General features: G+C 48.1%; 1 protein-coding gene across 11 annotated transcripts in view; it reads right to left on the reverse strand.

The window, feature by feature from the left end:
• Positions 1–26,347, reverse strand: part of pak1 (p21 protein (Cdc42/Rac)-activated kinase 1) — a 187,426-nt gene that overhangs the window by 28,177 nt on the left and 132,902 nt on the right. For 7 of the 11 annotated variants that reach the window (XM_078402023.1, XM_078402016.1, XM_078402027.1 and 4 more), the window contains 4 exons: positions 7,436–7,536; positions 3,913–4,060; positions 2,642–2,679; positions 1,406–1,519 (listed from right to left, as the gene is read on the reverse strand). In XM_078402023.1, coding sequence (XP_078258149.1) covers positions 1,406–1,519; positions 2,642–2,679; positions 3,913–4,057 — 297 coding nt within the window. In that variant the 5' untranslated portion in view covers positions 4,058–4,060; positions 7,436–7,536. Of the gene's footprint in view, positions 1–1,405; positions 1,520–2,641; positions 2,680–3,912; positions 4,061–7,435; positions 7,537–7,876; positions 7,978–9,025; positions 9,393–9,815; positions 9,968–10,686; positions 10,890–26,347 lie in introns of those variants that run through there. The other 4 variants (XM_078402022.1, XM_078402026.1, XM_078402021.1 and 1 more) reach the window with 4 other exon arrangements.

Below are 26,347 nucleotides of genomic sequence, written 5' to 3' on the forward strand. Positions count from 1 at the left end.
CGCTGGACTTACATCGCCCGGTGCAGCTCGGCTGCGGGGCTTAACACCGCCCGGTGCAACTCGGCTGCGGGACTTTACATCGCCCGGTGCAGCTCGGCTGCGGGGCTTAACACCGCCCGGTGCAACTCGGCTGCGGGACTTAACACCGCCCGGTGCGGCTCGGCTGCGGGACATTTCACCGCCCGGTGCGGCTCGGCTGCGGGACTTAGCTGCGCAAGGCTTGGTCGCGGGCCTTTCATCGCCCGGTTCGGCCGCGAGACGTTTCAGCGCCCGGTGCGGGGTCTGTGCGGGTCGGTCGGGGACGAGCTGTCTGTCCGTGGGCGTGGGGAAGAGAGGGGAAGTTTTGTTGCCTCCATCACAGTGAGGGGGTGTTTGGAGTCACTGTGATGGACGTTTGTGTTGGGGTCATGTGTCTTGTGTTCTTTTTTTTTTTTTTCTATGACTGCTATGTAGTTTCGTTCGGTACTTCGGTACCGAACGACAAATAAAGCTCTGTTATACCTGTTATACCTGTTATTTTGTGCTACTGAAGTACCGTTCTCTGAACTCTGCCAAGAGTTTGAGCTGACTTCATTGAAACTGCGCTGTGTCGATGTATCGATAAGCCAGCACTGAGTTTGTCATGACTTTTATAATTTCTTTTGACTTTTATTATTAGTCTTTTGGAGGTTGCGCTGGTACAACACACCTGTATAGTTATATCCCCAGATGACGTATTCTATTGCATGAAAAGAGCGTTATATATATTTCCAAAGAATTTCCCCTCAATTTCGCCTCTCCAGACTATCAGATAATGGCACGCTAGGGACAATTTAATAAATAACAGAAGCCAATTAACCTACAAACCTGTACGTCTTTGGAGTGTGGGAGGAAACCGGAGCACCCAGAAAAAAACCCACGCAGGTCACGGGGAGAACGTACAAACTCTGTACAGACAGCACCCGTAGTTAGGATTAGACGATAGACAATAGGTGCAGGAGTAGGCCATTCGGCCCTTCGAGCCAGCACTGCCATTCACTGTGATCATGGCTGATCATCCACAATCAGTGCCCTGTTCCTGCCTTCTCCCCATATCCCTTGACTCCGCTATCTTTAACAGCTCTATCTAACTCTCTCTTGAAAGCAACCACTGCCTTCTGAGGCAGACAATTCCACAGATTCACAACTCTCTGAGTTAATTTTCTTTTTCCTCATCTCCGTTCTAAACGGCCTACCCCTTATTCTTAAACCGTGGCCCCTGGTTCTGGACTCCCCCAACATCGGGAACATGTTTCCTGCCTTTTCCTGATTAAACTCGCTGCCTCTGGCGCTGTAAGGCTGCAACTTTACCGCTGCGCCACCGTACCACAAGATGCCTGTGCTGATTTTGGTTACATTAACGGTAACGGCGAGAGTCGACACTGACCGACTTGGTGTGCTCCGGTCGCGGTGCTATCACGGGTGGCGGGACTCCTTCATCCTCATCATCGTCCTCGGACACAGGAGGCACAGCCGGGGACTCCGACACATTCTTTGTGCTCTTCAGAGGGAACGAGAGGATTAAAAACATGGTTAACCACACAATGACAAATGCTTCTGACAAACATAGAAATATAGAAAATAGGTGCAGGAGTAGGCCATTCAGCCCTTCGAGCCTGCACTGCCATTCAATATGATCATGGCTGATCATCCAGCTCAGTAACCTGTACCTGCCTTCTCTCCATACCCCCTGATCCCTTTAGCCACAAGGGCCACATCTAACTCCCTCTTAAATATAGCCAATGAACTGGCCTCAACTACCTTCTGTGGCAGAGAATTCCACAGACTCACCACTCTCTGTGTGAAGAAATGTTTTCTCATCTCGGTCCTAAAAGACTTCCCCCTTATCCTTAAGCTGTGACCCCTGGTTCTGGACTTCCCCAACATCGGGAACAATCTTTCCGCATCTAGCCTCTCCAACCCCTTAAGAATTTTATATGTTTCTATAAGATCCCCCCTCAGTCTTCTAAATTCCAGCGAGTATAAGCCTAGTCTATCCAGTCTTTCTTCATACGAAAGTCCTGCCATCCCAGGGATCAATCTGGTGAACCTTCTCCGTACTCCCTCTAAGGCTAGAATGTCTTTCCTCAGATTAGGAGACCAAAACTGTACACAATACTCCAGGTGCGGTCTCACTAATGGACAAAAATGAATCCATTTACTCATGCAATGAAGACACAAGAAACGACAGATGCTGGCTTATGGAAAAAAAAGACACTTATTGCCGGGGAAACTCAGTGGGTCAGGCAGCATCTCTGGAGAACACGGATAGGTGATGTTTCGGGTCGAGACCCGATATCTTCAGATATCCAGGATTTTGCCTTTCCATTTATTTATTGTGATCTACAACCATAAAAATATATATACCCGAAGAAGGGTCCCGACCCGCAACGTCACCCATCCTTTTTTTCCAGAGATGCTGCCTGACCCGCTGAATTACTCCAGCATTTTGTGTCTATCTTCTGAGTTTTAACGAGATGTTTTATTAACTCAGGATTATCAACCAGAAAAGACAAGCGATGAATATTAGATGATTTGACCGGACTGAAGCTTTTCAACAATGACTGCGGAAGGCATAGTTTCCAAACAACCTTCAGAAAAGGCATGTGGATAAAGAACTCACCAGTGCATTTGTGGTTGCATAACCATCCGCTGTTTTATCTGCAGAAAATAAAAGCATAAATGCATGCTATGATGAATAATTCGAATAAATATTCAAAACTTCGAATGGTTCAATGGTACTTTGTCACGTTCTTAGATACAGTGACATTTTTTTTAATATGCAGTTCAGTAAAAATCTTACGATACATACGCACAATAATACGTAAGCACAAGTAGTAGATTACACTGAGAAAGTACACGAGTCACCATGTTTATGACGCCATTTTGTAAACTAGAATATTAATAAAAACAGAAATTGCTATAAATATTCTAAATATATAAATGTTGCTATAAATAAGGGCGGCACGGTGGCACAGCGGTAGAGTTGCTGCCTTACAGTGAATGCAGCGCCGGAGACTCAGGTTCGATCCTGACTATGGGAGCCTCTGTACGGAGTTTGTACGTTCTCCCCGTGACCTGCGTGGGTTTTCTCCGAGATCTTCGGTTTCCTCCCACACTCCAAAGACGTACAGGTATGTAGGTTATTTGGCTGGGCAAATGTAAAAAAGAAATTGTCCCTAGTGTGTGTAGGATAGTGTTAATGTGCGGGGATCGCTGGGCGGCGCCGCCCCGGTGGGCCGAAGGGCCTGTTTCCGCGCTGTATCTCTAAATCTAAATCCATTCAGCTAGTTAATGCAGCATCTGTGGAGAGAGAAGCTGTCGTCTTTTCAAATCACGCATCTTTCATCTGGATTTGAGAAAGAAAGGATGTGGGATACAAATTCCACACAGACATCACCCACGGTCAGAATCGAACCCGGTTCTCTGGCGAAGGGTCCCAGATCTGAATTAAAGATACAGCGCGGAAACAGGCCCTCCGGCCCACCGGGTCCGTGCCAACCAGCGATCCCCGCACATTAACACCGTCCAACACCCACTGGGGACAATTTTTACATTTACCAAGCCAATTAACCTACAAACCTGTACGTCTTTGGAGTGTGGGAGGAAAGCGAAGATCCCACGCAGGTCACGGGAGGAACGTACAAACTCCGTACAGATGGCACCTGTAGTCGGGATCGAACCCGGGTCCCCGGCGCTGCATTCGCTGTAAGGCGGCAACTCTACCACTGCGCCACCGTGACCGCCCTCTATTGTTGACTGCTCCTCTTTCAACACATGCTTTCTGACCAGCAGAGTTTTCAAATCTTACTTTACAAGGCATAGAGATGATGAACAAGAATAATAACTCGGAGGGGACCAAGAGGAAAAGATTATGAACAAATCTCCGCTCACCTGTGAAGCTCATGTATTTTTGACTGTTTGATGTTTCTTTTGAATCATAGAATTTCAGAACATCCAGCACTGCCTGTGGATTCTTTTTCTGCTCCAGCTTTGTGATATTCGATGTCTGCAGTAACCGAGCCCATTGCTCTGGCATGCCCTGCAATTTGGAAAGGACAAAGGAGAGAAAAGAAACGCAAATTTGACTCAAAAACATTCTAAAGGGAGGTACATGTCCGGCTATGATCTTCGGTGCAGAATCTATGAATCTGTGAGGTGTGAGAAGTATTTATTCACAAAATGCTGGAGTAACTCAGCAGGTCAGGCAGCATCTCGGGAGAGAAGGAATGGGTGACGTTTCGGGTCGAGACCCTTCTTCAGACTGATGTCGGGGGTGGGACAAAGGAAGGATATAGGTGGAGACAGGAAGATAGAGGGAGATCTGGGAAGGAGGAGGGGAAGGGAGGGACAGAGGAGCTATCTGAAGTTGGAGAAGTCGACGTTAATACCACCGGGCTGCAAACTGCCCAGGCGAAATATGAGGTGCTGCTCCTCTAATTTCCGGCGGGCCTCACTATGGCACTGGAGGAGGCCCATGACAGAGAGGTCAGACTGGGAATGGGAGGGGGAGTTAAAGTGCTGGGCCACCGGGAGATCAGTTGCGTTAATGCGGACCGAGCGCAGGTGTTCAGCGAAGCGATCGCCGAGCCTGGGCTTGGTTTCGCCGATATAAATAAGTTGACATCTAGAGCAGCGGATGCAATAGATGAGGTTGGAGGAGGTGCAGGTGAACCTCTGTCTCACCTGGAAAGACTGTTTGGGTCCTTTGATGGAGTTGAGGGTGGAGGTAAAGGGACAGGTGTTGCATCTCGTGCGGTTGCAAGGGAAAGTGCCCGGGGTTAGGGTGGTTTGGGTAGGAAGGGACGAGTGGACCAGGGAGTTGCGGAGGGAACGGTCTCTGCGGAACGCAGAGAGGGGAGGGGATGGGAAGATATGGCCAGTGGTGGGGTCCCGTTGTAGGTGACGGAAATGTTGGTGGATGATATGTTGGATCCGCTGGCTGGTGGGGTGGAAGGTGAGAACGAGGGGGATCCTGTCCTTGTTGCGAGTGGGGGGAGGGGGAGCAAGAGCGGAGCTGCGGGATGTAGAAGAGACCCTAGTGAGAGCCTCATCTATAATGGAGGAGGGGAAGCCCCGTTTTCTGAAGAACGAGGACATCTCGGAAGCCCTAGTCTGAAACACCTCATCCCGGGCGCAGATGCGGCATAGACGGAGGAATTGGGAGTAGGGGATAGACTTTTTGCAAGGGACCGGGTGGGAAGAAGTGTAGTCCAGATAGCTGTGCAAGTCGGTGGGCTTGTAGTAAATGTCCGTCACTAGTCTGTCTCCTGTGATGGAGATGGTGAGGTCCAGAAACGGGAGGGAGATGTCAGAGATAGTCCAGGTATATTTAAGGGCAGGATGGAAATTGGAGGTGAAGTGTATGAAGTCAGTGAGTTCTGCATGGGTGCAAGAGGTAGCACCAATGCAGTCGTCGATGTAGCGGAGGTAGAGTTCGGGGATGGGGCCAGTGTACGTCTGGAACAGGGATTGTTCGACGTACCCGACAAAGAGGCAGGCGTAGCTAGGGCCCATGCGAGTGCCCGTAGCTACGCCTCTGGTTTGGAGGAAGTGGGAGGAGTCAAAGGAGAAGTTGTTGAGGGTAAGAACCAGCTCTGCTAGGCGGAGGAGAGTGTTGGTCGATGGGGATTGGCTGGTTCTACGGTCGAGGAAGAAACGGAGGGCTTCGAGACCATCCTTGTGGGGGATGGAAATGTAGAGTGACTGGACATCCATGGTGAAGATGAGGGAGTGGGGGCCTGGGAACCGGAAGTTATCCAGGAGATGGAGAGCGTGTGAGGTGTCTTGGACGTAGGTGGGGAGGGATTTAACCAGGGGGGATAGGATGGAGTCGAGGTAGGTAGAGATAAGTTCGGTAGGGCATGAGCAGGCAGAGACAATGGGTCTGCCGGGACAGTTGTGTTTGTGGATTTTGGGTAGGAGGTAGAATCGGGCCGTGCGGAAAACCCGGAAAGCTGCAGTAACTCAGCGGGTCAGGCAGCATCTCTGGAGAGAAGGAATAGGTGATGTTTCGGGTCGAGTCCCTTCTTCAGACCAATCTGAAGGGTCTGAAAGAAGGGTCTCGGCCCGAAATGCCATCTATTCCTTTTCTCTAGAGATGCTGCCTGACCCGCTGAGTTACTCCAGCTTTTTGTTTCTATCTATGAATCGGTGGATCTGCGGTACTGGGGTGCAGCTGGTAGAGCTGCTGCCTCACAGTGCCAGAGACCCAGGTCCCATCCTGACCTCAGGTGCTGTGTGGATTTTGCACATTCTCCCTGTGACCCGGGTCCTCCTGGTTTCCTCCCACCCATCCCAAAGACGTGCGAGTTTGTAGGTTAATTGGCTTCTGTAAATTGTCCCCTAGTGTATAGGATAGAGCTCGTGCATAGGGTGATCGCTGGTCGGCATGGACAGGCTGGGCCGAAGGGCCCATTTCCATGCTGTATCTCCAAACTAAACTTCAATTGTTTGGAGTGCGGGAGAAAACCGGAGCACCCGGTGAAAACCCACGCAGGTCACGGGGAGAACGTATAAACTCAGTTAGAGACAGCACCCGTAGTCAGGATCTCAACTGGGCCACTGGCGCTGTAAGGCAGCAACTCTATCGCTGTGCCACCGTGCCACTAGTATTAGTTTAGTTTACAGTTAGTCAATGGTCTATGCTCCCTGGAGGTGCAAAGGGCTTTAGAAGAAGTTTAGAGAACTTGGAAACAGGCCCTTTTGGCCCACCGGGTCCGCGCCGACCAGCGATCCCCGCACATTAACACTACCCTACACCCACTAGGGACAATTTTTACATTTACCAACCCAATTTAACCTACATACCTGTACGTCTTTGTGGAGTGTGGGAGGAAACCGAAGATCTTGGAGAAAACCCACGCATGTCACGAGGAGAACGTACAAACTCCGTACAGACGGCACCCGTGGTCAGGATCGAAACTGCGTCACTGGCGCCGTGAGGCAGCAACTCTACCGCTGCGCCATAGATACTAGAGGAACAAGATAGACCACTCGACCCTAAAAACCGTAGTACGTCACGGTGCCATTTTAGTAGGCAGAAACTTGCAGAAACATTTAAAAAGAAAAATAACAAAAATCTGTGAATTGATAGATGAGATATATTCTGCATTTTAATGGTATCATCACGCATACTGTTCCCCCAAAACACTGATTACACTGCGAGAGGCAGAGCGAACGGCGGGTTTTGCCGACTAAAATGGCGGACGTCACGCTCCTTTGCGTACTACACTTCAGTATAGGCGATTTCAGCGGAGTGGTCCATCTTGTTCCTCTAGTACTTTGGTCAGCGTGGTCTCCTTGGGCCGAGGGGCCTGTTTCCATGCTGTATCTCTAAAATAAACGAAACTAGAAACACAACCTCATCCGCCACATCCCCCGTTATCATCCCAGCAAAACGTGCAAAGACACTCACAGTGAATTCTCCAGTGACAGCATCAAATCCAACATGTATTGTGTGCTCAAAATCAGAAGGCAGTGAGATCTCGGGCCGCTCCCTTTCTTTTTTTCTGTTGGCTGCAGGTTTAAGAAATTATCCATTTAGTGCACAAAACATAACAGGACACAAAACTTGAAAATAATAAGGAAGCCATCAAATCTTCAAACAAGATAGACAATAGACAATAGGTGCAGGAGTAGGCCATTCGGCCCTTCGAGCCAGCACCGCCATTCAGTGTGATCATGGCTGATCATTCTCAATCAGTACCCCGTTCCTGCCTTCTCCCCATACCCCCTGACTCCGCTATCCTTAAGAGCTCTATCTAGCTCTCTCTTGAATGCATTCAGAGACTTGGCCTTGGTTACAAAGAGGACATTCAGAGACTAGTCATGCCTTGGTTACAAAGAGGACATCCACCTGCTTTAGGAGTTCAGCAAAGATTTGCAGACAGGTTCCTCGATGGCCAGTCTGTCGTACAGCGGCACATCTGGTAAAACTGCTGCCTCACCGCGCCGGAGACCTGGGTTCGATCCTGACCTTCGGTGCTGTCTGTGTGGAGTTTGCACGATCTCCCTGTGACCTTGAGTTGTGAATTTGTGGAATTCTCTGCCACAGAGGGCAGTGGAGGCCAATTCACTGGATGAATTTAAAAGAGAGTTAGATAGAGCTCTAGGGGCTAGCAGAATCAAGGGATATGGGGAGAAGACAGGCACAGTTTAGACAATAGACAATAGGTGCAGGAAGAGGCCATTCGGCCCTTCGAGCCAGCACCGCCATTCAATGTGATCATGGCTGATCATTCTCAATCAGTACCCCGTTCCTGCCTTCTCCCCATACCCCCTGACTCCGCTATCCTTAAGAGCTCTATCCAGCTCTCTCTTGAATTCATTCAGAGAATTGGCCTCCACTGCCTTCTGAGGTTACGTTGAATTACGTTGAATGAGATTACGTTGAATGAGATAAATTCTCTTTTTTTTTTTAAACAAAAAATGTATTCAATTATTTAAAAATAATATTTACAATGCCATAAAACCAAACAGAACGCAGCCCCAGAATACAATACTAACAAATATACCAAATGAAACTATCGTACAACTATATTACAATCCCTATCCAGGATTGAGATATGTCCTTAGTGGGCGAGAGAAAAATATTTTCACACAAGAGTCGACTTGCACCTCCGACATTGTACGATCGGTGATCAACCAGATGTTAAAGAGAGCAGCGCGGTGGTGCAGCGGTAGAGTTGCTGCCTCACAGCGTCAGGGACCCAGGTTCGATCCCGACTACGGGTGCTGTCAGTGCAGAGTTTGTACGTTCACCGCGTGACCTGCGTGGGTTCTCCCCGGGAGCTCCGGTTTCCTCCCACACTCCAGAGACGGACAGGGTTGCGGGCTAATTGGGTTCGGATAATTGTAAATGTCCCTTGTGTGCCGAAAATAGCGTGCGGGGATCGTTGGTCCACACGGAGTCGGTGGGCCGAAGGGCCTGTTTCCACGCTGCATCTCTAAACTAAACTGAAATGAGTGTTGTGACATTGTTAGAACTCTCCCGAAGTGCACTCACTCTGTGACGCCATCCTTGTCTCAGATTTTCTTTGTATTTTTCTGACGATAATCTCTCTCCACTATTAAACGCAGTGTTCGTCTGCTGCTAAAAAAACTGCCATCTTAAGAACTCGAGTTCGCTCCTCTCGCGTAGGCAGCTGGATTTCAAGGCTCGATCTCAGTGTTGATCTCCCAGGTGTACTTGGTCAGCAGTGAATTCACCTCAACTTACTGCTGCTACTCAGGGGGGGAGCTGGCAAATCCCAGAATACTGGGCGGCAGGGAACATCCTCTGCAGGCAATGCACAGCGGAGGTAGAGGCCTTTCACTGTTAAAATCGATGGGGTTACTCCAATAGATTGAGCATTCTCCCACATGAGACTGTACTAATAAACAAAACAGTGAGAGAAATGCGAGAGATATAGAGAGAGAAATGCGAGAGAGAGAGATATAGAGAGAGAGAAAAAAGAGAGAGAGAGAGAAAAATGAGAGAGGGAGAGAAAAATGAGAGAGGGAGAGTAAAATGAGAGAGAGGGAGAGAAAAACGAGAGAGAGAGAGAAAAATGAGAGAGAGAGAAAAATGAGAGAGAGAGAGAGAGAGAGAGAGAGAGAGAGAAAAATGAGAGAGAGAGAGAGAGAGAGAGAGAGAGAGAGAAAAATGAGAGAGAGAGAAAATGAGAGAGAAAAATGAGAGAGAGAGAAAATGAGAGAGAAAAAGAGAGAGAGAGAGAGAGAGATGAAGTGTGTGAGGGAGATGCAAGAGAAAGCTTTAAAATGAGAATGGGGAGAAGTAACAGAATAAACTATACCAGGCTGCTGAGTGTTGTCCTTGCAACTGGCTTCACTCGTTGTTTAAACGTGATTATGTTTTCGCCTCTAAACAATCCATCAGGTGGAGGCACATGACTGAAAATCTCACACTTGGGACTTGATGGAATCTGAGTCCGTGTTGTTGATTGCACACAGATCAGCCTACTGTACTCTCTGTCTGTCGTGTAAGGGGGGAGAGAGGGCGTGAGGGCGGAACAGAGGGGAGAGAGCACGAGATGGTGGGGGATAGATGGGAGAGACCATGAGGGGTATGGGGGAGAACAGGGGGGGGGCAGAGAGCACAAGGGTAGATAGGGAGTGGAAGAGGGGGTGGGGGAACAGAGGGGAGAAAGCATGAGGGGGGGGGGAGAGAGGATGTGGTGGAACAGCGTGGAGAGATGACAAAAGGGGGGGACAGAGAGAAGATAGGAAGAGGGGGAGTAACAGCAGGGAGAAAGCATGAGGGGGGGATTGAGGGGGCTAGAGGGGTGGGAGCATGAGGCTGGGGGGGGACAGAGGGGAGAGAATGCGGGGCGGGTGGACGACAAGGGAGAGAGCACGAGAGAGAGAGGTGACGGGAGAGCGTGACAGCGGGGAAGAGGCATGGGAGAGGGGAGGACAGAGAGGGCAGGGGTGGAGTGCGTACGAGAGGAGGGGGAGGGGTAGAACGCGAGGGGGCTCACGATGAATAAAAGAGGGGGCAACAAAAATTAGGTGTGTACAAGTAAAAAGCATGCAGAGTGCAATCCCATGAAGAAAGAAAATCGAACAGGGCTGAGAGGAGATAGATACGAGTAAACATCTGAAAGACCAGAGGAGAATAAAGAGTGCGTTCCATATATACACCGTTGCTGAAATATTTCTACATACCTTTGAGAATCCATAGATCAGACTATCAGCAAAGCTCTAGCCATTCTCCACACACCAAGATCCCACAAGGCTGACCAGTTAATCTGTCTGTGTTCTGGTCTGAAGAAGGGTCTCGACCCGAAACGTCACCAATTCCTTTTCTCCAGAGATGCTGCCTGACCCCTCTAATCTGGTTGTGGTCTGGATTGAGAGCTGCACACCAACTTGGGAAATAGAACTTCCGATTAACTTTTAAAAAAAGGGTTAGGCGGGCTCTTCAGCAGCCAAACAGGACGCGAGGGTCAGGCAGGCCTTGGTACGACCTCTCGTCTGGAGCTCGGTACCTCTGGCAGGAGCGCTCTCACGACTTTGGGAATTTCAGCCGAGATTCCCTGCCCATCTTCCTGCCCAGCAAAAGTGAAATAAAATATATTTCTCCCTCCAACTCCGGCAAGACTGCGTGACGTTGAGAGTGGGTGGAAGATTTACGTAGGCTCAAGCAATGTGGGTGTGCTCTAAAGCTGATTACGCTGGTCCACAAAGTTCCGCATCACCCTTTCAAAGGTGGTCTCCATAGAAACAAAAATGCAAGAATATTTTAATAATCTAAATGTTCTTTATTGTTACTAAGAAAGCTTGATGTTGGCAATCTCACAGATCTGGAATTATGATCAATAAGTTTTAATCGATGCATCACAAACAATCCAGGTACATCCAAAGATAGACACGTGCATAGGAAGGAACTGCATATGCTGGTTTACACCGAAGATGGACACAAAATGCTGGAGTAACACAGCGGAGACAGGCAATAGCATCTCTGGATAGAAGGAATAGGTGACGTTTCGGGTCAAGACCCTTCTTCAGAGAGTGCATTCTCTGAGAGTCAGGGGAGAGGGAGACACAGAGATAAGGAAGGGTAAAGTGTGTGAAAATGAGACATCAAAGGAGATGAAGGTCAAATTATCTTTCAATCCCTTAATATTGTCGTCTTCGGATAGTTTCTGAAGTTTTATTAGCTACTAAGTGACGCCACCTCTTGTCTTGAATACTGACTCATTACCGTGGAAGATATTAAACTGTGGTGGGCCAGAGCACGTACAATGACAAGACTGAGTAGGAGGAGATGGACAGATCCACGATTGAATGGCAGAGCACACTCAATGGGCTGAATGTCTTGTCATCTTATGTCTTGTGGACTTAGTGACATGGTGTCAGGACAACAACCTCTGAAGGTGGATACAAAATGCTCTGGAGTAATAACTCAGCTGGTCAGGCAGCATCTCGGGAGAGAAGGAATGGGTGACGTTGCTCGACCCGAAACGTCACCCATTTAATAGATAATAGACAATAGGTGCAGGAGGAGGACATTTGGCCCTTCGAGCCAGCACCGCCATTCAATGTGATCATGGCTGATCATTCTCAATCAGTACCCCGTTCCTGCCTTCTCCCCATACCCCCTGACTCCGCTATCCTTAAGCGCTCTATCTAGCTCTCTCATGAATGCATTCAGAGAATTGGCCTCCACTGCCTTCTGAGGCAGAGAATTCCACAGATTCACAACTCTCTGACTGAAAAAGTTTTTCCTCATCTCTCCCGAGATTCCTTCTCTCCCGAGATGCTGCCTGACCAGCTGAGTTACTCCAGCTGAGAGCATTTTCTTGCTCGGAGCACTGAGTTACTCCAGCATTTTGTGTCTACCTTCTATTTAAACCAGCATCTCTATTTTTTTTCTTCATCAACCTCTGCTTCAATGTCAGCTGGACAAAGGAGCTAGTTATTGACTTCAGGAAGTGCAGTGGTACATGTTCCCATCATCAGAAATTGTGCCAACGTGGGAACGGGTGAGAGCTTCAAGTTCCTTGGTGTAAATATTATCAACAATGTGTGTGGAGCAATTACGTTGAAGTGGTAGCCATGAAGGAAAATCAACACCCTTACTTCCTCAGGATACTGGTGAAATTCGGCAAGTTTCCAGTGCAGCTTAGGTTCACCAGGTTAATTCCCGGGATGGCAGGACTGACATATGAAAGAAAGAATGGGTCGACTGGCTTAATTTCACTGGAATTTAGCAGGATGGAAACTTAAAATTCTTACGGGATTGGACAGGCTAGTGTGTAGGCTAGTGTGTAGGATATGGGCTGATCGCTGGTCGGCATGGATTCGGTGGGCCGAAGGGCCTGTTTCCACGCTGTATCTCTAAAGTCTAAAGAATTCCCGGAATGGCGGGACTGTCGTATGTTGAAAGTCTGGAGCGTCTGGGCTTGTATACACTGGAATTTAGAAGGATGAGAGGGGATCTTATTGAAACATATAAGATTATTAAGGGATTGGATGCGCTAGAGGCAGGAAACATGTTCCCAATGTTGCGGGAGTCCAGAACCAGAGGCCACAGTTTAAGAATAAGGGGTAGGCTATTAAGGACTGAGATGAGCAAAAACTTTTTCACCCAGAGAGTTGTGAATCTGTGGAATTCTCTGCCACAGAAGGCAGTGGAGACCAATTCACTGGATGTATTCAAGAGAGTGTTAGATATAGCTCTTCGGGCTAATGGAATCAAGGGATATGGGGAGAAAGCAGGAACAGGGTACTGATTCTGGATGATCAGCCATGATCATATTGAATGGCGCTGCTGGCTCGAAGGGCTGAATGGCCTACTCCTGCAACCTATTTTCTATGTCTAACTTCTACAGATGCACCATAGAAAGCATACTGTTGGGTTACATAATAGCTTGGTCTGGGGCCAGCTCTAACTGAGACCACAAAAAAAATCGCAGAATTGTGTCCATCACACAGACCAGAATTTCCACCATCTACACTTGAGATTCTTGATTAGTACGGGTGTCAGGGGTTATGGGGAGAAAGCAGGAGAATGGGGTTGAGAGGGAAAGATAGATCAGCCATGAATGAACGGCAGAGTAGATGATGGGCCGAATGGTCTAATTCTGCTCCTACAACTTATGAACATCACTAAATTCACTGTATCTTAGGAGAGAAGTGCATCCATCGCAACTAATTAGGGGAGGGCACCAGAAATGGGGAATTAGGGGAGGGCACCAGTAAATGAGGAATTAGTGGAGAGCACCAGTAAATGGGGAATTCGAGGAGAGCACCAGTAAATGGGGAATTAGGGGAGGGCACCAGTAAATGGGGAATTAGGGGAGGGCACCAGTAAATAGGGAATTAGGGGAGGGCACCAGTAAATAGGGAATTAGGGGAGGGCACCAGTAAATAGGGAATTAGGGGAGGGTACCAGTAAATGGGGAATTAGGGGGGAACGGCACGGTGGCGCAGCGGTAGAGTTGCTGCCTTACAGCGAATGCAGCGGAGACAGGTTCGATCCTGACTACGGGCGCCGTCTGTACGGAGTTTGTACGTTCTCCCCGTGACCTGCGTGGGTTTTCTCCGAGATCTTCGGTTTCCTCCCACACTCCAAAGACGTGCAGGTCTGTAGGTTAATTGGCTGGGCAAATGTAAAAATTGTCCCTCGTGGGTGTAGGATAGTGTTAGTGTGCGGGGATCGCTGGGTGGCGCGGACCCGGTGGGCCGAAAGGGCCTGTTTCCGCGCTGTATCTCTAAATCTAAAATACACCAGTAAATGGGGAATTAAGGGAGAGCCCCAAATTCCCCTTAAGGGGAATCCTGTAGTATTCATTTTTTTCCATCTGGGAAAAACATTCTGACTGTCCATAGTTTAATATCAGGTCTCCCCACAAATTCTGGTGTTACAGAGAAGACAATCCAAGTCTAATCCATGCATCATTCTGGTAAACTTCCTCTGGACCCTTTCCAAAGCCTCCACATTTTCCTTGTAATGGACTAACCACACAACTAGCTGTTAAATACATCTAATTAGGGGAGAGCACCATTTAATTTAATTTTTCCATTTGGGGAAAAAGGTTCTGTCTACCCTCTTATGATTTAATCATTTTATTAAAAAATCTTGTAATTGGGTGACCAGAACTGCACACTTTACTCCAAATGCGGCATAATCAAAGTCCTGACTTCTACTCAATGGCCATGAATGAAAGCATACCATACACGGATCAGCCAAAACATTGTAACCTGATGAGCCAAAACATTGACCACCTGACCTAACATGCTGTTGGTCCTCCGTGTGCAGCCCCATACGCAGCAGGGTGCGATACACTGTGTATTGTGACACATTCCTCCCGTGACCACCATAAACATTTTCTGTGACTTGTGCCACAGTCGACATTCTGTCGGTTCGGACCAGATGGGATAGCCTTCGTTGCCCTCGTGCATCAATGAGCCTTGGGCGCCCAACACCCTGTCGCCGGTTTGTGGTTTGTCCCTCCTCGGACCCCTGTCGGTAGGTACTCACCACTGCTGACCGGGAGCACCCCACAAGCCTTGCCGTTTCAGAGATGCTCTGACCCAATCCCACAACAATTTGGCCCTTGTCAAAGTCGCTCAGGTCTTTACTCCTGCCCATTTCTCCTGCATCCAACACGTCAACTTCAAGGACTGACTGTTCACTTGCTGCCTAATATATCCCACCCCTTGACAGGTGCCATTGTAACAAGATAATCAATGTTATTCACTTCGCCTGTCAGTGGTAGTGGTCATAATGTTTCGGCTGATCGGTGAATGTCTTGTTTCTGGAAGTAAATGATGTTGGCAGCCCAACCTCTACTCTGTGCTCACCTCATGTTGTCCCATGCTGATCATTATCAACACGTGTTGTAGCAAAAGTACACCCAATAAAAGTAATCAAACGACCTCAGCATCTTTAAACAAACCCAACTTTCATACCTTTCAATCTAGGTCTCTGAACTAGCAATTTTGAAATTCTAAATACAAGTTTTTTAAAAGTTCTGAAGCACTATGATTGCCACTAGATGGTGACTCTGTACAGAAAGATGCAGGAACTGATGCAGCAAACATAAGACAGCTCACGCTGCACCATGAGCACTGGGAAACGAATCACGTGCACGCAACAGAAAGTGCAAAACTGCTTTCACCATGCCCATCCTTGACAGCAACGGTGGAAGTATGTACACCTACACTATGCTCATCTAATGAACAATAAGGCTCAAAACTAATCTTTGCTGCTCTATGATTTCCTCGTACACCCTGGGAATGAGATGGCCTAACTGGAGGTTCTGCAGAACACAGAGCACTGGGGAAGCTCGGCGGGTCAGGCAACATCTGTGGAGGGGAAGGATAGGTGACATTTTGGGTTGGGACCCTTTGTTAGACTGATTGGGAAAGCTAAGCGCACCTTAAATCCACAAAGAAGGGTCCCGATGGAAAAGGTCCACCTAATAATGTTCTACTGAAATGCAGCCTGACAATAGACAACAGGTGCAGGAGGAGGCCATTCGGCCCTTCGAGCCAGCACCGCCATTCAATGTGATCATGGCTGATCATTCTCAATCAGTACCCCGTTCCTGCCTTCTCCCCATACCCCCTGACTCTGCTATCCTTAAGAGCTCTATCTAGCTCTCTCTTGAATGCATTCAGAGAATTGGCCTCCACTGCCTTCTGAGGCAGAGAATTCCACAGATTCACCATTCTCTGACTGAAAAAGGTTTTCCTCATCTCAGTTCTAAATGGCCTACCCCTTATTCTTAAACTGTGGCCCCTTGTTCTGGACTCCCCCAACATTGGGAACATGTTTCCTGCCTCTAACGTGTCCAACCCCTTAATAATCTTATACGTTTCGATAAGATCTCCTCTCATCCTTCTAAATTCCAGTGTATACAAGCCTATTCGCTCCAGTCTTTCAACATATGATAGTCCCGCCATTCCGGGAATTAACCTAGTGAACCTACGCTGCATGCCCTCAGACCCGCTGAGTTACTCCAGTACTTTATGTTTTACTCAGGATCACAGCACCTGCAGTTCCTTGGGTTTCCCTTGGCATTTGCCTGGACTGGAGCAATTGAGTTACGAGGAGAAACTGCATAGAATGGGCTTGTTACTGAGGGCTGAACTGATGGAGGCATGCAAGAGGAGACAGGGAAGGTAGTAAAAATATTATTTCCCATGCATGTGTCTAAGGCAAGAGGGCATAGAATAAGTCCAGATAAAAGGGTGAGAGGGGGATCATTTTTGCTCATTAGGTGGTTGGAGTCTGGAATTTGCTGCATAGTGGAGACTTGCCAATTGCCCACTCATGATATTAAAGAAGCATCTCAACAAGTTTCTAGTTTATTATTTCCACGTGTACCAAAAGTACAATGAAAAGCTTTTTTACTGCAAGCTTTCCAATCAGTGGAAAGACTATACATGATTACAATCAGGCCGTCCTCAGTGTACAGATACAGGATAAAGGGTCGAACTTTAGTAAAAGATAAAGTTCAGTAAAGTCCGATTAAAGATAGTCTGAGGGTCTACAATGAAGTAGATGCAAGGTCAGGACGGCTCTCTAGTTGTTGATGGGATGGTTCAGTCGCCTGATAATGGCTGGGAAGAAACTGTCCCTGAATCTGGAGGTGTGTGCGTTTTCAAACTTCTGTACCTCTTGCCTGATGGGAGAGGGGAGACGAGGGAATGACACTGGTCCTTGGCAAGTCCTAATGCTGGTCAATAGATAGTGCAACAGGCTCAAACAGGGATTTGGCAGATCGAAGCACTTCTTTGTGCTGGATGACTCAATGGCCTGTTCAGTGGGTTCTATAATCAGGCGATGAACTGGGTTCTGCTTGGTTTTCAGAGTCATACAGCACGGAAACAGGCCCTTCGGCCAACTTGCCCACGCCGATCAAGCTGCCCCATGTACACTAATCCCACCTGTCCACAATCCCACCAGGCCCATATATATCCCTCTAAACCTTTCCTGTCCATCAGTCTGAAGAAGGATCAGTCTGAAGGTCTCGACCTGAAACGTCACCCATTCCTTCTCTGCAGAAATGCTGCCTGTCCCGCTGAGTTACTCCAGCATTTTGTGTCTATCTTCGATTTAAACCAGCATCTGCAGTTCCTTCCTACACATGTATCTGTCGAAATGTCTTTTAAATGTTGTTATACTACCAGCCTCAATTACCTCCTCTGGCAGCTCGTTCCATATACCCACCACTCTGTGTGTGACAACGTTGCCCCTCAGGTTCCTATTTAATCTTTCCCCTCTCACCTTAACCCTATGTCTGATGTAAAGTTCAGTTTAGCTTGGAGGTACGGCATGGAAATGGACCTTTCAGCCCACTGAGTCCACGCTGACCAGCGATCGCCCGAACACGAGTTCTATTCCACACACTGGGGATAATTTTGTAAATTAGTAAAAATAGTAGATATCCACAAACATAACCCTATCCAATGGAACTGCTCCAATCCAGCTTTACTTTAGAGATAGTGCCGAAACAGGCCCTTTGGCACTCCGCGCCGACCAGCGATCACTCCATACACTCATACTATCCCACACACTAGGGACAAGTTTACAATTTGGACCTAAGCCAATTAACCTACAAATCTGCACGAAGTTCGACTGGTCCCGACCCGCGGTAGATCGCCGGCGCGGAAGAGCTGAGATCCCCCTCCGATGAAGGAGCTTGATGGCCCCGACGAGGAAGCCTCGCCGCCGGCTACGGTATTAAGATCATCCCATGAACGGAAGGTTAGAGCCCCCGACTGCTGGAGGACAAAGATGGGGGAGATTGAACTTTTTTTTCACCTTCTATCACAGTGAGGAATGCGGAGGAGTCACTGTGGGGGATGTTCATGTTAAAATTGATTTTGTGTGTCCTGTTGCTTTTCGGTGTTATGACTGCAAGGCAAATGAAGTTCCTCGTATGTTGCAAAACACACTTGGCTAATAAAGTTTTATTGTGATTGTGATTGATTGTGAAATCTGTAGGTCTTTGGAGTGTGGTAGAAAGCCCACATGGTCGCGGGGAGAACGTACAAACTCCGTACAGACAGCACCCGCAGTCAGGATCGAACCTGGGTCTCTGGCACTGCGAGGCAGCAACTCTACCGCTGCCGCCCTCCTATCTATTGTGTAGGAAGGAACTGCACATGCAGGTTTACACTGAAGATAGACAGAAATGCTGAAGTAACTCGGTGGGAAAGGCAGCATCTCTGGAGAGAAGGAATGGGTGACGTTTCGGGTCTAGACCCTTCTTCAGATCCGAAAACGTGCCCGCCCAACTGAATTACAGTTTGGAGAACTAAAGAATTTTGCACAAATGACTGCATTCACCTCAGCGTCCACCCAGTTCTGACTGCTGTACTATCCGGCAGATATACATTTCCTGCTTTTACATGATCAACTTCCGTTGGAAAATCACCAGCCAGTCTGCTTGCACCACTTGTTCACCAAGAGCATCGCGGATCATAATACTGCCTAAAGGAAAGTTTCCCTCTTATGCCCATTATCCACAATCTATTTACAATAGTCAAGGACCATGGACGTTGGTTTAAGGCAAAGATAATAGAGCAGAGCAAGATAGACCACTCGACCCTAAAAACCGTAGTACGCCATGGCGCCATTTCAGTAGGCAGAAACTTGCAGAAACATTTTAAAAGAAAAATAACAAAAATCTGTGAATTGATAGATGAGATATATTCTGCATTTTTATGGTATCATCACACATACCGATCCCCCCAAACACTGATTACACTGCGAGAGGCATAGCGAACGGCAGGTTTTGCCTACTAAAATGGCGGACAATAGACAATAGACAATAGGTGCAGCAGGAGGCCATTCGGCCCTTTGAGCCAGCACCGCCATTCAATGTGATCACGGCTGATCATTCTCAATCAGTGCCCCGTTCCTGCCTTCTCCCCATACCCCCTGAACGTTGCGTACTACACTTCAGTATAGGCGGATTTCGACGGAGCGGTTCATTTTGTTCCTCTAGTATCTTTGGTTTAAGGTGAGGGGTGGGGGGAGATTTAAAAGAAATGAGAGGGGCAACGTTTTTTACACATAGGTGAATGGAATGAGTTGCCGGAGGAGGTAGATGAGGCAGATATTTTCACAATGTTTAAAAGACATTTTGATAGATACATGTGTAGGAAAGAACTGCAGGTGCTGGTTTACACTGAAGACAGACACAAAATGCTGGAGTATCTCAGCGGGTCGGGCAGCATCTCTGGGGAAAAAGAATTGGTGACGTTTTGGGTCGGAACCCTTCTTCAAATGGACAGATATATGGATAGGGTAGAAGGATATGGGCCAAACACAGGCAGGTGGGACTCGTTTAGACGAGGCATGTTGGTTGGCGTGGGCAAGTTGGGCTGAAAGGCCTGTTGCCATGCTATATGAATCTATGACTGTGGCAAGGAGTTTCATTATTTTCCTGCTCCTTGTTTCCTCAACCCTTCTATCTGCAAAAACACAGGTTCCCTTCACTAGAAGATTGCACATACCATCCTCAGTCATTTCATCATTTGTTCTGTATGCCATAACCAAATGGATCTTCTCCTTCCACTACTAATTCAAGGGTACTTTCCCTCTGGTCACTGGGTCTACTCCTCAATCTCCCCGAACACAACCAACCTCTTCCAAGGCATAGGATCCCGACTGTGATCCTTTATCTCCTCCCCTTTCTACAGTATGTCCAGGCCATAGAATTGAATGCTGGAGTAACACAGCGGGTCAGGCAGCATTAGGGGTGCCAACTATCTCACTCCCAAATAAGGGACAAGGTGACGTCACCTCCCCGCGCCCCACGCGACCTCACCCAGCCAGCAGCCACGTGTTCCCTTCCACCAATGGTGGCCGCCGGGCCGGGAAGCGGGTTGCAACCTCCACTAGGCGGCATCCCGGGACTCTGGACCTACAACTGTCTACAGGCCCGGGCCTCTGGATCTACACTGTCCGGGCCTAGAGTGCCCCTCGACCTACGCGACAAGTGCCGTCCCACAAACCAATTTAACCCAAAATGCAGGATGTTGCAGCTAATACGTGACAGTTGGCAACCCTAGGCAGCATCGCTGAAGAAAAGGAAGAGGTGACATTTTGGGTCCGAACCCTTTTTTCAGACTGGAGGGTTCCCACCCGAAGAGTTACCTGTTCCTTTTCTCCACAGAAGATGGCTGACCCGCTGAGTTGCTTCAGCACTTTGTGTCTGTCTTCAGGAATAAATTAGCATCTGCAGTTCCTTCCTCTGCATTTTCTGTTCGGAATATCTTAAAAGCCACGACCTTTGATAAAGGAAGCAGTTTCTTCCAACAAGGAAATACAGATGCTGGAACCTTGAGTAAAACATGAAGTGCTGGAGTAACTCAGCGGGTCAGCCAGCGTCACTGGAGGACAGAGGAAGGTGACAGTTCAAGTTGGGACCCTTCTTCAGACAGCCTGACCTGCTGAGTTACTCCAAAGTAACTAGATGGACGAGATAGCGTCCAATCCAGGTGACTCTGTGTGTGCTAGTCACAGAAGTGGATCTGCAATCACCCACTACAATCGGTCCACTCTTTTAAATCTCTTCTCCTACAGCAACGTTCACTCAGGTTATCTCCTTTATCATGTATCTCTCTGGATGGCTCAATTGCAATCATGTATTCCCGTTGACTGGTTAACATGCAACAAAAGCTTTTCACTGTGCAGATGTTCCCCGGCTTACGGTGCTTCGACTTGCGATATTTCGACTTTGCGATGGTGCAAACGGCAGCGAGCCCGAGCGAGCCGCAGCCCGCTTCCGCCCAGGTGATCGCGTGCACTAAATGCGTTTCGACGCACGATATTTTTGGTTTGCGGTGGGGGTTTCACGGAACGGAACGCTGAGGAGCACCTACTCCTCGTTCAGTACACGCGACAATAAACTAACCTCAAAGCTTTCTGTTGGTTTCGAACATGCCATAGAAATGACCCCTTTAACTTATTCTCCCCCAGCATCACCCACGTCTTCGGCCCTGCTGCTGCAAGGATTTTTAGATTTTAGGTTTTAGATTTAGAGATACAGCGCGGAAACAGGCCCTTCGGCCCACCGAAGATCTCGGAGAAAACCCACGCAGGTCACGGAGAGAACGTACAAACTCCGTACAGACGGCGCCCGTAGTCGGGATCGAACCTGAGTCTCCGGCGCTGCATTTGCTGTAAGGCAGCAACTCTACCGCTGCGCCACCGTGCTAGGCAGGAGGTACCAGACAAAGCCTTTTACCCCCCCCCCCCCAGTCACCACCTCAAGGCCTTCGCACTCTGGCAGACAGCATGCAGGTCGTAGAGAAGTAAATTTACCCAGACCGGTCAAACACTGCAGCGGTGGTCCTGATGCCAGCGCCGCGCGACACAGCCATTTACAAGGATGGCTTCACTTCTCAACGGCCCTGCTGCAGGGAATCCTGGAGGATGCCGGAGCCAAAGGCGCATTCTCGGAGGGGGTGCGCTGGGGGAAACCGCGGCGGAGGGATCCCGTGGCACAGACTCCAGAGGAGCAGAAACACCTGCTGATTCAATTACCCATTAGATGCGAGCGTTGAACTGCGAGCGCAGCCTCCTGTCAACATGACGGATGCAAGCAGCACTCTGCCACCGCGGTGCCTTCACGTCAAACTACGCGTGATTCTGCGAGAGAGCAGCAGCTGTTGACCCCGGCTACAACACCGACGGTGGCAGGGGCGTCTGCTTTACAGCTCACAGATCCCCAGGTGCATATGCCCAAACCGTCCTCATATGCAAAACGGATGGCAGCCCTGACGTTAGGATGCAGAAGCACAGAGCAGTTCCACTCCTGCTTCTGCTCGCTGAATTGGGTCACTGTGACTTTCGAGATGCGGAAGCAAGAAACCAACTGCAGGACAGACAGTGAAAGAGCACTGGCCAAAAATAACAAGATTGTGGATTTGCTCAGCAGAATTCAACAGTTATGTTACTGACTTACACCTAACGAAATGCATTTTTTTAATTTTTAAAAGGGATGAAACATGAACACAGACCCTTCTGAGTCCGTGCCGACCGTCTATCACCTGTTCTCACTAGTGCTGTGCAATCTCACTTTTGCATCCACTCCCGGCATAAAGTCAGAGAATCAAACAGCCTGGAAACAGGCCCTTCGGCCCAATACCCACACCCACCAACATGCCCCATCAACACTCGTCCCACCTGCTTGAATGGGTGAAACGCTTTTCACAAACACCCGAGACTTAGGAGGAACATAGAATGTGCAGCACAGGTACAGGCCTTTCTGCTATGGTTGCCAACTGTCCCTTATTAGCCAGGACACCCCGCATTTTGGGCTAAATTGGTTTGTCCCGTACGGGGTCGCCCTTGTCCCGTATTAGGCCCGGACACTGTAGGCCCGGACACCACTGCAGGCCCGGACGGACATTGTAGGCCCGGGGGCCGCTGTAGGCCCGGACACTATAGGTCCAGAACCTGCAGGCCCGGACGGACATTGTTGGCACCCCTACTTTCTGCCCACAGTTTCTGTGCCCAGCATGATGCCAAGTTAAACTAATCTCATCTACCCCTCTATTCTCTGCATACCCACGTGCCTATCTAAAAGCCTCTTAAAAGCCACTATCGTGTCTGTCTCCACCACCACCCCTGGCAGCACCATCCAGGCACCCACCACTGTGTGTAGAAAAAGCCTGCCCCCCTCATCTCCTTTAAACCTCGTCCCTCACCTTAAAGCTGTGGCCTCATTTTCATCCTGGGTAAAAGATTCTAATTGTCTACCAGCGAAAAAAGGCCTCCGATCCGAAACGTCACCCCTCCCTCTTCCCCAGAGATGCTGCCTGTCCGGCTGAGTCACTCCAGCATTTTGTGTCTATCTTCGGTTTTTTACCAGCACCTGCAGTTCCTGCCTGCACATTGTGGCACTCCACCCTTTGTTTGCCTCTCATAAGCGTATTCATTTCTATAGGTTTCCCCTCATCCTCCTGCGTTCGACAGTAAGCAGTCCAAGTTTGTCCGTTCCCTCCTCGTAGCTGACCTCCCTAATCCAGGCAGCTTACGGGTACACCTCCTCTGCACCCGCTCCAAGGTCGCCGCATCCTTCTTGCAAATGGGGGCGACCAGATTAGGACCCTTGGTTTAACGGGTCACACACAAGTTGCCAATTCTTTTTTTTATAAGATAAATTTTTATTGGAGATAGGTACATAACCTTCTTTACAGTCATACATTTTTAAATTGATAATATTGTCAATTATTATTATATTGTCTCCAATACCTTTTGCTCCTTTTTTTTTTTTTTTTAAACTAGATAGAACTAAAGAAATAGATGAAGTAAAGAAAGAAAAGAGAGAGAAGAAAAATTAAAACAAAAATAAAAACAAATTATAAAGTTGCCAATTCTACAAATGCAGTATCACAGCCAGTGCTCCGCTGAGATTGTGCACTCGGGATTTGGCCCGGGACTTGAACTCACAACCTCCTGCCCCAGAACTGCATACCCAACCCCCTGACCCACAGCTGTTAGCATAAGTCAAAGGCGTTTTTCATGAAACTGCTGCACCCTGAACAACTTATGCATGAAGCCAGCTGCTGAAGGAAGGGCCTTAACCTCTTTATACGTGTAATTCTGCACACGCTTCTTTCTGCATTATTATTACCATTTTAAGGTTTAATAATTTCAGTGTAAATAGTGTTGCATCAAATAAATCATGAGATCATAAGTGATATTAGGCCATTTGGTTCATCAAGTCTACTCTGCCACGGCTGATCTATCTCTCCCTCCTAACCGGGCAAGATCATCTCTGACCCCTCTCACCCTGGCCACAAACTCTGTGAAGCACTTCCCTCTGGAAGGCGACTCCGGACTGTCAAAGCAGCCACAGCCAGACATAAAAACAGCTTTTTTTCCACGAGCAGTAGCTCTATTCAATAACTAAAAGTCTGTAGCCTCCTCTGGTATTTTATTTCATTCACATGTTTAAACTATGTTTTATTCTTAATGTTTTATGTTTTATTCTTAATTGTCTACTGTATGTTATGTTGTTACTTGCGAGCAAAGCACTAAGGCACATTCCTTGTATGTGTACATACTTGGCCAATAAAATGTATTCAATTCAATTCAATTCAATTTATTCAATTCAATGCCTGCTGTTATCAGCTAACTGAACCATCCCACCAACAACTAGAGAGCAGTCCTGAGCTGCCATCTACCTCGTTGAAGACCCTAGGACTATCTTTGATCAGACTTTACTGGACTTCACCTGGCACCGTGTTATTCTCGTTATTCCTTTTATCATGTGGATGTGTACAGTGGACGGCTCGATCGTAATGGTGTATTATCTTTCCGCTGACTGGATAGCACGCAACAAAAGCTTTTCACTGTACCTCGGTACACGTGACAGTAAACTAATCTAAGTGCTGGAGGGACTCAGCAGGTCAGACAGCTTCTGTGGAGGGAATGGACGGCCGACTTATGGGGTTCCCTCCACAGATGCTGCCTGACCCGCTGAGTCCCTCTAGGGCTTTTGTGTTTTCCTTCTGAATGTATTTGCCAGAATGTTAATATATTTTCGCTGTCCTCCCAAGGCACACACTTGTCTTCTAATGTGCAAGCACACGCTGGAAATCAGAGGGGTGGATAATACATTAATTATTGCCAACTTCCACTTTGGAAACCCAGCCAGCAACGATACACATTAGTTTTTTAAAAAGTCATTATTATTACAAGTAATCAAGCCTTGACAGTCTACTTAAAAAGTACCAGAGAAGGAACAAGATCATTAAAATACCTGAGTGTCACAGTGGCAGAATTGCTGCCCAGAGACCTGATCGTGACTCCAGGTAATGTCTGTGCGTACTGTACGTCCTCCGTGGGCTTTCTCCGGTTCCATCCCACATCCCAAAGACGTCCCAAATTTATAAATTAATCTGCTTCTGTAAATTGCCCCTTGTGTTTAGGGAGTGGATGCGAAAGTGGAATAACACGGAACTAGTGTGAACGGGTGATTGATGGTTGGCGTGGACTTGGTGTTTCTGTGGTGTATCTCTAAACTCTTAAAATAAAACCCAATTTCTTTTGATTAATTATCAATGCAATTGATTGACATAAAAACAATCTATCTTTCATGGGGTGGAGGGATTAGGTTTAACTTATGAGTGGGGAAGAGAGTGAAGGGACTGCCTCTACAGAGCTAGATCCTGATTAATATGAGCTGCAACCACTGTTTGGTTGCCTTGTTGTGCTGTGGCAAGCAGACTTATTCTCCAACTTACACAAGTAGGGAACTGCCCGAGAGATTTTCAATATCAGCTCTGGGGAAGAGATAATGAATTGAGAACACGGATAATTGCCCCTCCCAAAAATAGACACGACATGTAGGAAAGGACAGAAAGTGCTGGAGTAACTCAGCAGGTCAGGCAGCATGTGTGGGAAAGTAAACTGCAGATGCTGATTTAAATCGAAGGTTGACACAAAATGCTGGAGTAACTCAGCGGGTCAGGCAGCATCTCTGGAGACAAGGAAAAGGGTGACATTTCGGGTCGAGACCCTTCTTCAGACTGATGTCAGGGGAGGGGGCGGGACAAAGATAGGGTGTAGTCGGAGACAGGAAGACTGGTGGGAGAACTGGGAAGGGGAGGGGATAGAGAGGGAAAGCTGGGACAATCCGAAGTTAAAGAAGTCAATGTTGATATCGCTGGGGCAGTTCTGGAGGACATGGATAGGCGACATTTCGGGTCTGAAGAAAGGTTCCGACCCAAAACATCACCAACTCATGGTCTCCAGAGATGCTGACTGACCTGCTGAGTTACTTCAGCACTTTTGTGTTCTTTTTGGTAAACCAGCATCTGCAGATCATTGTTTCTACGTATAATATAG

This window comes from Rhinoraja longicauda, chromosome 7 (genome assembly GCF_053455715.1).
Source record: "Rhinoraja longicauda isolate Sanriku21f chromosome 7, sRhiLon1.1, whole genome shotgun sequence".
Taxonomy (NCBI): Eukaryota; Metazoa; Chordata; class Chondrichthyes; order Rajiformes; family Arhynchobatidae; genus Rhinoraja; species Rhinoraja longicauda.